At 51.0% G+C, this 14773-nt stretch overlaps 1 protein-coding gene across 1 annotated transcript in view; it reads left to right on the forward strand.

The window, feature by feature from the left end:
* The first annotated feature begins 2412 nt into the window (after positions 1–2412).
* Positions 2413–14773, forward strand: part of RPIA (ribose 5-phosphate isomerase A) — a 15508-nt gene continuing 3147 nt past the window's right edge. Inside the window, exons 1-9 of the mRNA XM_009289416.1 lie at positions 2413–2448; positions 3027–3053; positions 4481–4541; positions 6401–6456; positions 9607–9666; positions 10277–10341; positions 10758–10826; positions 11342–11483; positions 12763–12862. Coding sequence (XP_009287691.1) covers positions 2413–2448; positions 3027–3053; positions 4481–4541; positions 6401–6456; positions 9607–9666; positions 10277–10341; positions 10758–10826; positions 11342–11483; positions 12763–12862 — 616 coding nt within the window. The remainder of the gene's footprint in view (positions 2449–3026; positions 3054–4480; positions 4542–6400; positions 6457–9606; positions 9667–10276; positions 10342–10757; positions 10827–11341; positions 11484–12762; positions 12863–14773) is intronic.

The raw sequence follows: 14773 nt of genomic DNA on the forward strand, positions 1-14773 counted from the left end.
GCACGGGCCCCCCAGTACCTGGCGTGGCCCTGGAGTGCAGGAATGGGCCCTGGGGTGCAGGCACCCCCCAATGCATGGAGTGGCCATGGGGTGCACGGAGCCTCCCAATGCACGAACAGGCTTTGGGTTGCACAGACCCCTCCAGTGCACGGAGCAGCCCCAAGGTGCATGGACAGGTTGTGGGGTGCATGGACCTCTCGCTCCTCCCAAAGCATGGATGGTCCCAGAGTGCAAGGAGGGACCCTGGGGTGCACGGACGGGCCTCGCTGAGCCTCTTCCTCTTTGGCTTTGGACTGCGCTCCTTTAGCCTGGAGAGAAGGGAGAAAACGACTTTTCCCGTCCGGTCTCTGTGCTTGCCCAGCTCATGCCTCCCAGGCAGTGGCTCCTTGCCTTGCCCAGCTCAGCACCGTGCACCCTGAGTTTGGTGTAATGTCTTGCACCTTTAAACTTTCATCGTGCACCCTCCTGCGAGCTGGGCTGCGGTGGGAGTTCAGGCTAATGCCGTGTCCTGCTTCTTTCTCCAAGTCCGGGGTGCTTCTGCTGCTGCACCCTGTTTCTGAGCACCCAAGCAAGGAGCAACAGCCCCTAAGCAGGGGGCTGTTCTGTGTCGTGTCCTGTCCTCTGCAGGGAGGGAAACACAGCAAAGGGCTTTAATCAACCCCTTGAAGGTCAAATAGGACTGGAGTGACTTGAGGTTTGGCACAGCCTTATCATGAACGCTTAGAAGATCAACGGTTAAAGTCACACAGTGGTTTATCGCAATGTTTGCTGTGCAAGCCCTTTTGCAACAGCAGTGATGAAACAGGCATAGAGTTTCCTCTGCCAAGGAGGTAGATGTTAGCAGTCGGGGGGGGGAAGGCAAAATTCCCTTTTCCTTCCCGCTCCCCCCTGCTAGGTTGGCATCTTGAGCTTCAGTTGCTGATGGCTTCCCTGATGTCCCATAAATGTTTCACTTGTTTCTCAGCCTCTCCTTCCTCTGAGCAGTCTGTACCTGCCTGCAGAGAGCACAGCCACATGCTATCTGAGACCTACCCCTCTGCCAGGCCAACGTGCTCAAAGGCAGTCTGTGGGGTGGGGGAGCCTGGGGGATGGACTGGCAGTTGCATCAAACCCCCCTTTCTTACCCAAAGCCAGCCCCGAATTTGTGCATTGAGGGGTTGCAGGAGGAAGGACTTTGTGTCGCAAGGTATGGAGCCGAGGCATGGCTGCTGCTGCAGGTTGTCATGAGCTGGGTGCACCTTTGATTTGGGCTAAAACATGACTCTTAATTTTGGACTTTTCCTAGTGAAATAGCAGGCCTTTGTGCTATTTTATGCTCAAGCAGACTTAGGATGATGTTTCTGGCCATGTCCCAGCTGATTAAAGTTCAGGGCCTGGCTAGCGAGGCTGATTGAGTAAAATATGCAGCGGTCGGGGTAATATTGCAATGCTTGCCGTGCAAGTTGGCTTGAAGCAATGGTGGAGAAGCAGGTTAGGGTCACCGCTAAGGAGTTAGATGGTCTCAGCTGTCAGAGAAAACCTGTCTCCCCTTCAGCTTGCACTGGGAGGGCGCAGCTGCTGTTTGTAACGGATAGTTTTGTGTTTGGCCGTTAGAGCTATCGCTGTTAACGGAGGGAGTAACATAATCTCCGAAAGCAAAGCTGCAGACTCCTTCCCTTGCATGGCAGGGACGTGTCGGAGACACCACTGACTTCAGGGTTCGGTTATGCTGGACAAATCTCCTCTGCTTAACTGTGCCGTAAATCTGTGGCACTGCGGGTTTGGTACCGGTACTAGATCAGGCTCCTCGCTTGGCATCCGCCTTCACACCCGTGCCCATCTGTGCCAGCGTAGCAGCTCCTTGTGCAGCCTGCAGCAGATGTAAACCTGGGGGTGGGTGGGGGGATTAGGAGAGGAGAACTTTTTTCTCTTTTATTTTTTTAATTAAAGCCAGATTGGTGTGTTTACCCACAGCACTTGTCCCTGGGCAGCTGTAGGAGCAGAGTTCCCCAGTACTGGAGCGGACACTGAGATGACCAACCTCAGAAGCCGCAGGCTGTGGTGCCGTGATGGCTCGGAGGAGCGGCTGGCACACGGCTCGGGGCTATAGACCCCTAAGCTCCTTGGGGAGAGCTGGCTTTGCATTTATACAACACTCCGAAGGCAGGCCCAGTTAGCGTCTCTGTTAGAAATAAAAAGATGGGCGAGAGCTGTAGGTCCTGCTGCCCCAGAGGGCTGAGGATTAATAAGAGGAAACCTGGGGCTTTGCGCTGTATTTATCTCCTGCTCTTTGCCCACATAAATCCTAGTCTTGGAAACTTATGTTGGACCGGCCAGCCCATGTGGTGCTGCTGACAGCCACTTGATGCGTGTTGCCTTGTCGGCATCTCCAACGTGGGGCAGCATCCCTTGGCCCCTGGGTTAGCAGGGACAATGCTCTGGTCGCTGCTGACTCTGCTCGTGGAGCCCGTATGTGGGTCCTCAGCTGTGCTGTGGCTCAGTCCCTTGGTTTTATTTGCTGGGGTTTTAGCAAACAACCTAAAATGTCTTTTTTTTTTTTTTTTTTTTTTTTTGCATGGGGTGCTGCTCCTCGGTGCTGTGAGCTGGACCTGCCCCTTGTACACTGACCTTGTGCTCTGCTTTCCGCCAACGTTCACGCTGCCCGTGTTAAAAAGTGGATGTTTTTTGGCTGGTTTTGCCCCTGGTCTGGCTGGGGTTGGAGCTGAGAAGGGAGAGGTGGGAACCGCGGTAAGGCGGGGGTTGTGACAGTACCAGTTTAGACTGGCTTAAACTGTTTTTCTGGGAAACCCACTTAGCCCAAGGTCTTGCCACTGCCTAAGGGAGGGCGCTTCACCCCTCATCACGGATAAATGCCTTCAAGTTTATCGCCAGCGATGGGCTGCGAGCCTTGTGAGCTCTTCCCACTTCATTACAGTGGAGTGGCTGATGCTGAGGCTTTCCCCATCCCTTTAGGGCATCCAGCTGCTCCAAGAAGCTGTCCCACCCTGTAGAAATGAGGGCAAAGAGAAGAAACTGCCTCTTCCCAGGTCGAAACAAGTCTCTTGGGAACACCGGTACTGCCCGTGTCCTGCCAGCCTCCGCGCAGCTTTGCTTGCCCCTTCCTCGGCTGGCTGTGCTTGGCTCTGCCTGCCGGGCAGGTGAAACCGAGAAACCTCGGGAGCTGTTGGGTTTCTGCTGGCAACGTTGCAGGCATGCAGCTGTGATCTGTTGCTTTCCCCGTCTTTTGCAGAGTCACGGTGATTAGTGAGTGCTGGGATATAAGCCGAGTCTCTGGTTGTGTGCTGGTTTTTGGAGAACTTCTGTTTTTTTTAAGCTTTTAACTTGCAGAGGCAAGGGAAATCATTAATCCTAGGGGGATGTGACCTGCCTTGAGCTCCACCTTTCCAGGCAAGCTTGCGTGTCAGTAAGATTTTAGCTGGTTGAAATGCTGCAGGTGTGGCTTTTTCCACAGCTGCTGAACTCTGGATTTGCTGCACATGGAGAAAGAGCTCCAGACCTGTCTAATGTCCAAGAGATAACACACAACAGCTCTGTGCCTGCATCTCTGTCTGGCTTGAAGTCTTTCTCATCTGAAGTCTCTGTAGTGATATCGGGCCTCCTTAAGTCAATTTAAGCTTTGGATCCCATCCAAAGAAGGGGAAGTACGTTGGAAGCTGGAAGTGTGCAGGAGGCTGCAGGTAGCTCTCAGTGGGTGGGAGATTGAGCTGCTAATAAACAGCGATTTACATCGCAGAGCATCCTCTTGCGGAGGTAACACAGTTGCACCCATCCACCCTCAGCCTGCAGCACCTTTTAGAAGCGTGTCTGTGTTACTGATGAGGCAGTAGTGATCCTTCTTAAACCAGACCATAACCAGAGAAAGGCCGGGGCTGAGTTGTGGTTAAAATACGATCCTCTTCAGCATACGCTGCCAGGCTCACCCATCTCACACAGGCAGTTACGTACTCTGTTTTGGAGAGCGGTTTTTATTATGCTCTAGGAGCGGCTGCTGTGCTCTTTGCTTTGGCCGCTGGTGCATCTGTACTGTTTACTAACAATACCATTGGCAGCAAACCCACGCTTTTACTGTGCGGCTTCCTTGGGAGATGTTATCTTGAGGTTGTTTCAGCTTCTTCCTTTGTGGTATTCTCTGAAACTCCCAACTTTCCGGCAGGAGAGGGTGCATGGAGTGCCAGCAACGAGCAGTGGGTGTGCGTTGAACACCCGGAGTGTCAGACCGTAGTGGTATTTAGCAAGCACGTCCTTTAAGGAGAGGGCGAGTTGCTTAAAATCCCTTAGCTGCAGACAGCGGTCGTGCCCTTGCGGGTGCGGTGTGTTCCCTTCCTTGTCTGCAGCATGCTAAGACGTTGTGTGTCAGCGTGCATCTCTGGGAAAGGTTCCTCTTGCATGTGTTTATAATGTCGAGTCTACCGGGAAAAGTGGACAGCCCTTGTGCCGAGCCCCCAGTAACAGCTCTCCTCTGTCTCTCTTTGGTTTGCAGAACAATCAAGTTCTTGGGATCGGAAGCGGTTCTACGATTGTCCATGCGGTGCATCGATTAGGTAGGATGCTCCCCTTCGTGTTCCTCCCACCGCAGAAAGTCCCCTTGTCCAGCTGTCCCAACTACTTGAAAAACAGGCTAAATCGTCTGGATGCTGACTTAGAGCTGATGCGTCGGGTCTGTTCACCGACTGCTGCGTCCTCCTTGAAGCTGAAGGTTAAAACTGGGTCTTGTGCTCCAAATTTATTGCATAGAGTCCTGTGGAGGTAATGATTTGCCACCTCTTCTCCCCATACAGCCAGGCAAAGCGCTTTACTGGCACCCACCACAAACTAGAGCTAAACCCCTCTGTTTCCTTCCAGCTCTGCCCCATCCTAACTTGCTTTGTGGCTTTGGGCCATGCAGCTGCTCTGCTTCCGTTAACCCATTTGTATGCGGCTGACGCTGCTTGCTCCCATCCACGTTATTCACATTGAGGGTCCTGCTGAGGTGTAATGAAAATGAGGAATGTGAAATCCTGCAGCATTTTTTTTTTTGTACTCTACAGCTAGGTTTATCTGCTTGCCCCAGGTGCAAGCTTGCATAAGGTGTGATTCAGAAAACTTCAGCAAAATATTCAAGCGAGGCAAATGCATTTTTGCAAAGTGAATGGGAGGGTAATTATTCTCACGCCTCATTACAGAGGGTGCAGAGGTTTAAAGTTGCCTTTAACGAAGGGCGCTCTCAGCCCTAGGGCAGATCTGCTTGTGGAGGTGCTGTACCTCGTCCTGCTGTGGCCAGGGTCCCGCTGTGGCCCTGGCCGCCGCGCTCTGCTTCACTCTCCTTGGATGCAAAACAGCAGCCGTGGGTGCCATGGTGGCTTGGGAGTGCAGGATCAGCCCTGTCATTTGTGGGGGTCTTGCTGAGACGTCGTGGAGCTGAGGTCTGAGCACAGCGCAGTGCTTCGCTTCGCAGGGAAACAGCAGAGATCATGCTGTGCCTGCCCCTTGGCACCCACCTCACCCCACGCCGTGTGTGTAATACACTTATTTGTCTGGGAGTTGCGGTTCAGCTTTCTGGGTTTGGCTCAGTATTGCAACCACTCCCGACTCTTAACACAGAATCAGTCTCTAAATAAATGGATATAGCATTTAACGTGCCTGTTCCAGGCTGCAAAGTCTGACTTTTCATGTCTGCTGAATGCATTAGGATGTGGGTTGTAGCAACTTACAGCCTCATGTATTGCACCTTCGGTCCTTCCAGCAGCAGCGTTACCTTGAAGCATGTAGCCCGCGTGCTTGCTCTGGTGCAAGAGCTGTTGCTGAATCTCGGGCTGTTGGCTCATGCCTAAGTATTGTAATTACTAAAATAACATTTTGTCCATAATGATATCTTAGTAATAGATTTTAGTCATTTGAGGTTAACCTGGGGGAGGAAATATTTCCTTCCATTTAATGGAATACTGTATTTTATTAGTCCTTTCCCTGCCATATATTTAAATGTTCTATAATAAATGAATGCGAAGTCCCCAAGGCAACAAGCCAGAAAACCTTTCAGACAGCTGCTGGAGCTCTCTGTTTACAAGGAGCGTGGCAAAACCTGTCTAATGGAGTGAGAGAGGGGAGTGGGGATAATTTCCCAGGTGACGATTTGCTGACGAGGCTCCTCTGCTGCTGGAGACACAAAGGTTAATGGCTCGTGGTGTCTTGGGCTGAGCCAGGGTGGGTATTTAAACATTTCTGACTGTAGAAACTGAGCCTTAGCCTATGCAGGGTGGCACCTGTTTGCATTTTGAGCATGACTGAGTTATTTGCAAGCCAAGCGAGTAATTGCAGTGATTCAAAGGGGCTGTTCTGAACTGAGATTTCTTAAAGTGAAAGTTGGTGTGGTTTTTTTCCTTCTGCAACGAACAAACCGAGACTTCTGCTTTTTTTCCTACAGCTGAGCGGGTTAAACAGGAGAACCTGACGATTGTCTGCATCCCTACATCTTTTCAGGTGAGCACTTTGCTCCTTTGCTTTCTGCTAGTCCAAACACTCACACAGGGGATCTTCCCCTTGGCTGCGGAAGGCAACCACGCCGCTCTCCGGACTGGCTCGCTGCGGTGTGAGTTAACCGAAAGCACCGGTGAAAGCAGCCGTGATGCAGCCTGCGGATGGACCTCATGAAGCCGGCGGTGATGGTGCTGTGTTACCCTGACCTGAGCTGCAGGGATGCCATAGGGCTAGGAGGCGTGTTTTGAACCAGTGTGGTGATGCTGGTTATGTCAGTGTTGGCTCGTGGCTTGATCTGGATCCTGCTTGCAGAAAAATGCTGTTTAGTAGTGAACCAGACTCATAATGCAAAACTCATGGGAGGCACTTAGTCTCCTTTGATTCTGTATCAAGCCCTGAGAGCTGTAAAAATCACGCTGCAAACAATAATAGTGAGCTTATGTGTTTTCAGGAGGAACTTGAAACGCATCAACTGGCTTTTATGAGAAATTGCAGGAGAGAAATCAGCTTAATCTTTCCTTTGCTGTGCAACTTTTGCAGGGATTCATTCATACCAAGCTAGCTGTCGAGAGGTTTGCAGAGAGAGGGAGAACGTGGCTTGGTGGTGAAACGCAGAGCTGCTGGGGAAGCTTCTGAGCTGCTTCCATGCCTTCAGACAAATGCCTCTGGTCTCTCTGCCTCTATTCCCTGAGGTGGGAATGTGCTGCAGAGGAGCAGCCGTCACCTTGTCCCCTTCGGGCAGGGAGAGGTGACATCACCAGTCTGCGGGGACCAGGACCGCCCGCAGGGTTTTCGAGGCTGGGTGGCAATGCCCTGGTCTGGGAATTGGGCAAGTGTCCTTTCCTCGGTCCTGGTGTGGACCTCGGGATGGTACTTCTGTCACAACTTTTTCACCGTGAGGACAATCAAGCAGTGAGGCAGGCTGTGCAGAGTCCGTCCTTCGAGGTTTTCAAGACCTGAGTGGATAAAGCCCTGAGCAACCTGGTAGCTGACCCTGCTTTGAGCTGGAGGTTGGACAGAGACCAGCCTGAATTATCCTAAAATCTTATGAAAACTTAACATCCTCTTACCCTGCAGATGTCCTTTAAGTGTGAGTGTGGGATGATGGGAGACTCTTTTCCCAGATGTTGCAAACAACCAGTGGCCAACTGGGATATAACACAAACTGCTGCAAAGGGCAAAAAATGAAAACTAGATTTTTTTTCTTTGTCAACCTATATCAGCACTTCTGTTGCATAAATACACTGTAGCGACAGTCTCTCTTCGATCTGTCTGAAATGATCCTCATCCTGAGATACCATGTCCCATTTGAACCTAGGAAAGCTCCTCTGAGTTCAGTCATTAGGTCTTACAGAAAATAGTGATAAAGCTCTCGTGGTGAACGTGGGCTGGAGCCTGCCCTGCCTTGAAATGCTGGGATAGTTTGTGTAACGCTACAGAGTTTCTTACCAGTAAAACAAAAAGGTTGCTGTTAAAGGAACGAGATAGATTGTACACCTGCAGGAGCCAAAATCCCCCAGACACGGGGCTGCCTCCTACCTTTTGCAGTCTCTTAGACCTCAACCAATTCCGAGTGAAGCGTTCCCAGGTCAGCAAAACAGCATCTTATTTTCACTACGTACAGGTGTAAATGGCTGCCTGAGGTCACTGGCAAGGAAGAATTGGTTGCAGTGGGCTTTTATTCTCCTCCCTTCCCTGTTGTCAGGTTGGGTTATTCCATCACCATCAGTAAAGCTAGAGCCGGGGTAAGTATCTGTCCCTTGGCTTTTGCGTTGTTTCTTCTTTTCACCTGGACGTGTGCCGACAGCACAGAGCGAGACCGTTCTTGGCAAGTGCTGCGCAGTTACCGCCGCTTTTCCCCCAGTTGTGGGAGCTCTGCTTTCGATTCCTGCTGGTCTGCTCCCGTCACCTTGCAAGCAGAGAGCCTGAAGAGAGCCACCTCATTTCCACACTGCTGACCCTAAGCCTGTTCAGGATCTGGCCTGCATGTGCAGCACAGTGTTTTTCAATGCTTTAAATTCCCAGATCCCTGATACCTCTTTACATGGACGCCATGTAATGAATGTAAACCCACTGATCTGTATTCTTTTAATTTTGTGAGTCCTTAGGGCAATCCTAGTGCACAGATCAGGAGCGCGCAGCCCATAGGTGTTAAAACTGCATGCTATGAAATGCCACGATAAGTGATTCAAATCATATCTTATTGCCAGGAGTACCACCTGCTAGCTCTTCATAATGTTTCTGGGATGCCAATACGGGCGACTGACGCACTTTGTTAGAGTTAGTGGGTAAAATCCAGCGGATTAAGTTGATCCAGGCTATCGCACTGGGGTTTCTCGGACTAGCTGCAAGCATGGTAGGAAGTTCAGACTCGAGCAGAGTCCATGCAAGGAGGGAGTCTCACTCAGGTGATGATTTGTAACACAGAAAATTCAACCAATTCAAGGTTCTGTAAGCTTGAACTCCTGTTTAAACTGACGGACCGAGTGGAGGGTAACTCTGGGTGCTCTGTGTTGTATTGCCACTAGAGGGAAACACATGGCCACTTCAGTAAAAGTAGATTGGAGCCACCCAGCAGCTGTTTCAGGAGGCTTCCCACACTTTTTCCATGAGTTGTGCTTTTCTTTTTTGCCTTTTTTTTTTGTTTGTTTCTTTCCAATATGAAAAATATTTTCATTGTTAGTCCTGCATTGCTATGGTGTAAACATTTCATTTTCTTGCTCCCATTTTTCAGCTGAAGGAAATCAGAGGGGCTGGATGGGTGCGAGGGAGAACGATGTCCAAGCTGAGACAGCATAGGACTCAAAAATCCCATATCTGCTGTAATGCTTAAATACAAGTGATTCCCACCAAGCTGATGGGGCCTCCTGCTATTTAGTACGGAGAGACCTGGACCCAGGAGTCCTTTCGCACCATCTGAGCATTTTAGTTCAAATCAGCAGCAGGGTTTGCTGTTGATTAAAATAATCTGGTCTGGAAGCATCATTTTCTCCTTGCCATGCGTTCCCGCTGCTGGCTGCAGCCTCTCCACCAGCGCAGGGTGGAGCTCTCCCAGGGAGACTCCATCCTTGCTGCAGCGGGGGAATGACACCACGAGTCTGTTTTCCTTTCCTGCCGCCGGTAAATGGTGTTTGCTGTCTTCTTGGTGCACAGGCACGTCAGCTGATCCTGCAGAACGGCTTAACGCTAAGTGACTTGGACCGACATCCAGAGGTAAGTGGGACCGCGGAGGGTGAGACCTCACTCGACCTTCCTCTAACCTGGTCCTTCATAAAGCATCTGGCTCCTTTGTCCTCCCCTGAGGATGAGAGCTTAGGCAGCCACGCTGCTGAACATGAGCGAGAACTAGCTTAGTTTATTTTTTTCCCCAAGCCTTAGTCTTGTCTTAGTGCTTGTCCCTTTAGATGGCAAGTAGGCTGACGAGTTGTGTTCTCCAGGTGTTTGGCACCTCTTCCAGGCTGAGGCTTGCTGGCCTGAGATGGGGATATGGCATTGCTGAAGTGTTATGACCAAGATTTTTCCCAGGAGCCTCCCACCCCTTAGCTGACAACACTAGAGGCTGAAATGATGTGCCTTGCAGGCCAGCAGTCGTTTTTGTTTTTTCTTTCTCCTGCTTTCACATGCCTGTGGTTTGCTGGGGCTGGTATCCTTGGGTGGCTGATCAGATGGTCGTCTCTGGTCAGGCTGGCATCAAGGTGGTCCCAGCTTTAGTGACATTTCTGGCTGCTGCTTGGGACCTGACACCCTCCCGAGCTGCACCAAGAGCAGCACCTTGACACTGCATGGGAGAGGTTTCCACACCAAGTATCTCCTCTTCCTACAGCTTGATGTTGCCATCGATGGAGCGGATGAAGTGGACTCTGACCTCAACCTTATCAAGGGTGGCGGGTGAGCCCTGCTGTCTGTCTGTCTGTGTGCGGCGCTGGTGGCAGTGGCCTCTGAGCATCCTTTTCTGGCTGTGGATGTCTCCGGGGGTGGGCTGGAGAGGCCGATGGGATCCTGTGCAGGGCCGTGCGTGCACCTGCAGTGGGAGATGGCTCCTGACCGAGAGCGTGTGCAAGGGACAAGGGGGATAAAGTGATGGGGCAGGGGAAGGAGTCCTGGCGTGGGGCAACGGCAGCACCAAGCCCAGCAAGAACATGGTGGAGGGGACTGGACTTTAGGACCATCAGGCACACTGAGGAGCAGTCTGTTTTCTGATTTTTATACCCAGCGAGAACATGGTGGAGGGGACTGGACTCATCAGGCACGCTGAGGAGCAGTCTGTTTTCTGATTTTTATATTATTTTTTTTCCCCCTTGCAGTGGTTGCTTGACGCAGGAGAAGATAGTTGCGGGATATGCAAAGTGCTTCATCGTTATTGCCGATTACAGGTAAAAATATTACTATTCATTCCACCTCTCTGTCCCGTGGGAGGATTCGGATGGTCCTGTGTTAGGCCATTATTGTCCTTCCATTGGGTCAGGGGAGTAGGAATAGGTGGAAATGAGCTTGACTCCCAGTGCTTCAGCAATCCAATTTAGCTTTTTTCCTTGATTTTCAACTCAGCAAGCCTGCTTAGGAGTCAGCAGAGCTTGTGGGGAAATGGCTGCTCTGCTCTCTGAGCTCAGTGATTGTCAGCACGGAATAAATTTCTCCTTCTGTACATACAGCCGTGGGGCTGTAGAAAAAACAACTCGTGTCCTGCTTGTCCAAAACATGTCAAAACAGGGCTTATGAGTGAATGGAGCGTCGTGCATTAAACTGGTTCTTCCTACACGTGTACACATGTGAACTGACCACTGTGCCCTCCAGGGCCTTATGCCTGAGGGTTTTGCAAGAGGTAATGTGATAATGGTGTTAGCAATGTAATGTCTGACGCTAATCCCACCTCAAACTGTGTCCTCAGGAAAAAATCAAAGAGCCTCGGGGAGCAATGGAAGAAGGGAATTCCTATCGAAGTCATCCCCATGGCTTACGTCCCTGTCACCAGAGCCCTGACCAAAAACTTCGGAGGTGCTGCGGAGCTGCGGATGGCTGTTAGCAAAGCGGTACGTGTCCCTGATCAGCCCTGCTTCCCCAGAGGAGCCACCTGAACGTCGGCATACGGAGGACCAGAGGTCTGGCCTTTCATCTAATTAAATTTGGGCTTTCACTCCCATGAGTGGCCTCTTGTGTACTTCCCCCTAATTATACTTCGGTTAATGAACTGTGTGTTTAGGTGTTGGGGCTGGTCATGGAAAGCCTCTCTGGCTTATGTCACCTAAAGCAAGCATCCCTGAGCAGGGAGAGGAGGGATTGCCAGTCTGGGTCTGACCTGCTGCTCTGCGGGGACGTTGGGGGGCTGGAGGGCAGTCTGTGCTGCCAAAGAGGGTCTCAAGTTTTGGGGGGCAGCTCACACTCCATCTCGGGCTCCTCTGTACCACACAGAGCCAGACTAAATTAAAACTAAAGATGCTTTGTCTCCGCTGCTACTGTCCTGTCCTGACTTGGGCAACGGGGCTTCGCCAGCCCACATCACACGGTGAGGGAGAAGGAGGGCTGTCTGCAGTAACGGCTGAAGTTAATGCCTGAAAGCTGAATACTTGTTTTTAATGTGTCTAATCCCAAGAGGCTGTAGGGACTGCACTTGGGTGCCTGAGAAGAGCAAACCAGTTGTTCTCTCGACTGGTTCTCGAACTCTCTCAAGTTCTCGTGAACTTGAGACCGGCCTCGCTCAGAGAATGCACACATCAGTGCTGCTCCAGCACGAGCCGTGTCCTCGGAGGACGCTTGGTCCCTCCTGGCACGTGTGGTTGCACACCCTGCTCAGCGCTGCTGAAACGCCTCGTCCTCAGACCCAGCTGTCTCTGCTCTGTTGAAAGGACCCAGTTCCTCCTTCTCTTGGGCTTGAGAGAGTGCTGTGCACGTCTGGGACGCTGAAGGCCAGCAATTCTTCAACTCCAAAACCTCCCCATGGCATCCAGCAGCACGCTCTTATCACTGGGGCGGAGGGGTCTTATTTTGGCTTCAATTGCCTGCAATAGCCTTTTTAGGACATTAATGTAGCTTTACTCTTGTGAAAAGGATCCCCTGTTGCAGTGATGAAATTGCATCGTTGTTTCTAGCTTCTGCACGATTATCAGTACGCAGGAGAATGAGGAACGAGCAGTTGCCCTGGGCGATGGTTTTACTTACAGGCTTATTGTGGACTGCCCCGATTTACTTGAATGATGACTGTCTAAACTGTTGCGGCGGGGACGGCTGGTCCCGGTGAGAGGCTGTGACAGTCCCTGGCTGTGCTTGGTAGACAAGGAGCTCACAGTGCTGACAAATGTGTTTGACTCCCAGGGCCCCGTGGTGACGGACAACGGGAACTTCATCCTGGACTGGAAGTTTGACAAGGTTCATGAATGGAGTGAAGTGAACACCGCTATAAAAATGATACCAGGTAATGTCTGTGATTTTAAAAAAAACAGAAGTTGGCTAAGGCTTGGTCTGTGCTAGATAACGCTGACCGTGGGAGCTCTCCCCTGGATAGGAGGAAACGTGTGTGTGTTTACTGCCCTCTTATGGATCCATACATTTGTTTCTACTTGAGATCTATCAGCTGAATTAGTACAACTGTACCCAAGTGGCATATGGTGGTGAAAACCTGGGGCGATGCCGGGTGACTTCTGACACTGTTTTCCATTAGGCATGCCAATCCTGTGCTCTTTCTTACTCTCCTTGTGCCCATTTAGAGAGGGGCTTTCAATGGAAACACTGATGGACTCTGGAGGGAGGGTTTGCACTGGGTTACAGTATTTTCCAGAAGCTGCTTACAGCTCTGCATCCCATTACCATTGTGTAGTCCTACGGGCTCACCTTGCTGTGAGGGTGCAGCATATCCTAGCTATTGCTGTAGCTATTGCTGTGCAAGAGAGAAGCAGTGGCCGGTCACACTGCAGACAAAACAGCTTCTCCGCAAGGACTCCTGCCTTGCATGAGACCTGCTGCCCAGGCCAGAGCTGCTGCTGGATGATTCAGGTCTGCCCAGGGGCCGTGGCACTGTCTGGACTTCAGTGAAGCAGCAGATAGACTGGCTCAGCCACATCTGGATATCTTGTCTGGTTATTTTGGCAAAGTCTGCTCTTGAATCTGGTCAGCTTTTGAATAGATATTGTTGTATCTTTTATCTTTGAGTTTATCCCAGATACCTGCCTGCCCCTGAAGTCTATAACACAACTGCCTTCATTGACCATGTGTTGTCAGAGCATGCAGGAACAGGTTGGGATCCCGTTGCAGAAACCTCAGTGTCCCCACAAAGTGGCAATATGTTGTCCTGGCACCATGATTAAAAGACAAGACCAGGCAGAGGCCATGGGTGTAGGCTGGGTGAAGAGTCGCCAGTAAATTCTAGTTGCTTCTGTTCAGTGGCTTTGCTTCCCTTAGTGCTGCTTATAAGGCTGATTTACTGAAAATAGACCCATTTTCTTTTTTCCTGCTCTAGGAGCAAACTGCTAGGATGCTACCTCTGTCTTAGCTTGTCCCGGTGTCTTTGTGACCTGAATAATTACCTGGCACTTGCTCGCAGCCAGCAGTAGATGACAAGTTCAGACCTTCGGCAGGAGCAGATCTAAATGAACCAGTGACCGATCTAAATGAATCGGTGACCACAGCTGGTCTGGGCTGTCCCTGCTGCAGCACTCCGTATCCTAGTGCGCTTGCTGCCCATGGCTGTGCAAATGTCTATATCATTAGAGCTGTTTCTGTGCAAGAGAGAAACAGCGGCAGCCTACGCTGTTTGCAAACAAAACAGCCTCTCTTGCAAGGACTTCTTCCTTTTATCTCTTTTGATCAAGAGATGAAGGGGTAAATGATGGTACCTGCTCTGTCGTGTTGGTATGGAGATAGTGGGGTCGGTCTACACGACACCAGCCCTGCTGGCGACAGACGGGCTCCACCTGTCTCAAAGAGGGAAAAGGATCTTTGCACAGGAGTTAGCAGGGCTCATTAAAAGAGCTTTAAACTAGATTTGAAGGGGGAAAGGGATAAAAGCAGGCTCACTAGAGATAAGCCTGGGGGCGGCATGCCAATGTTTGAGGGACGGTGTGCTAGTGAGGTCCTTCGGTCTGCCGTCTCAGTGGAGGTAGGGGATGGAGATCCATGTGGCAGCAAAGACGCAGGGGTTATGGATGTGTTAGAAACCACGGAAGCCCCTGAGAATGGTCATGTAGGAATTAGGGCTACATTAGGCCGAAACCAGGACAGGCTTCTTTCCCCGAAAAGGTGGTGGGATCAGTAGCCCAACTGAAGTGCATCCACACCAATGCACGCAGCATGGGCAACAAACAGGAGGAGCTGGAAGCCATTGTGCAAC

The sequence above is a fragment of the Aptenodytes forsteri genome, unplaced genomic scaffold (assembly GCF_000699145.1).
Source record: "Aptenodytes forsteri isolate BGI_AS27 unplaced genomic scaffold, ASM69914v1 Scaffold141, whole genome shotgun sequence".
Classification (NCBI taxonomy): domain Eukaryota; kingdom Metazoa; phylum Chordata; class Aves; order Sphenisciformes; family Spheniscidae; genus Aptenodytes; species Aptenodytes forsteri.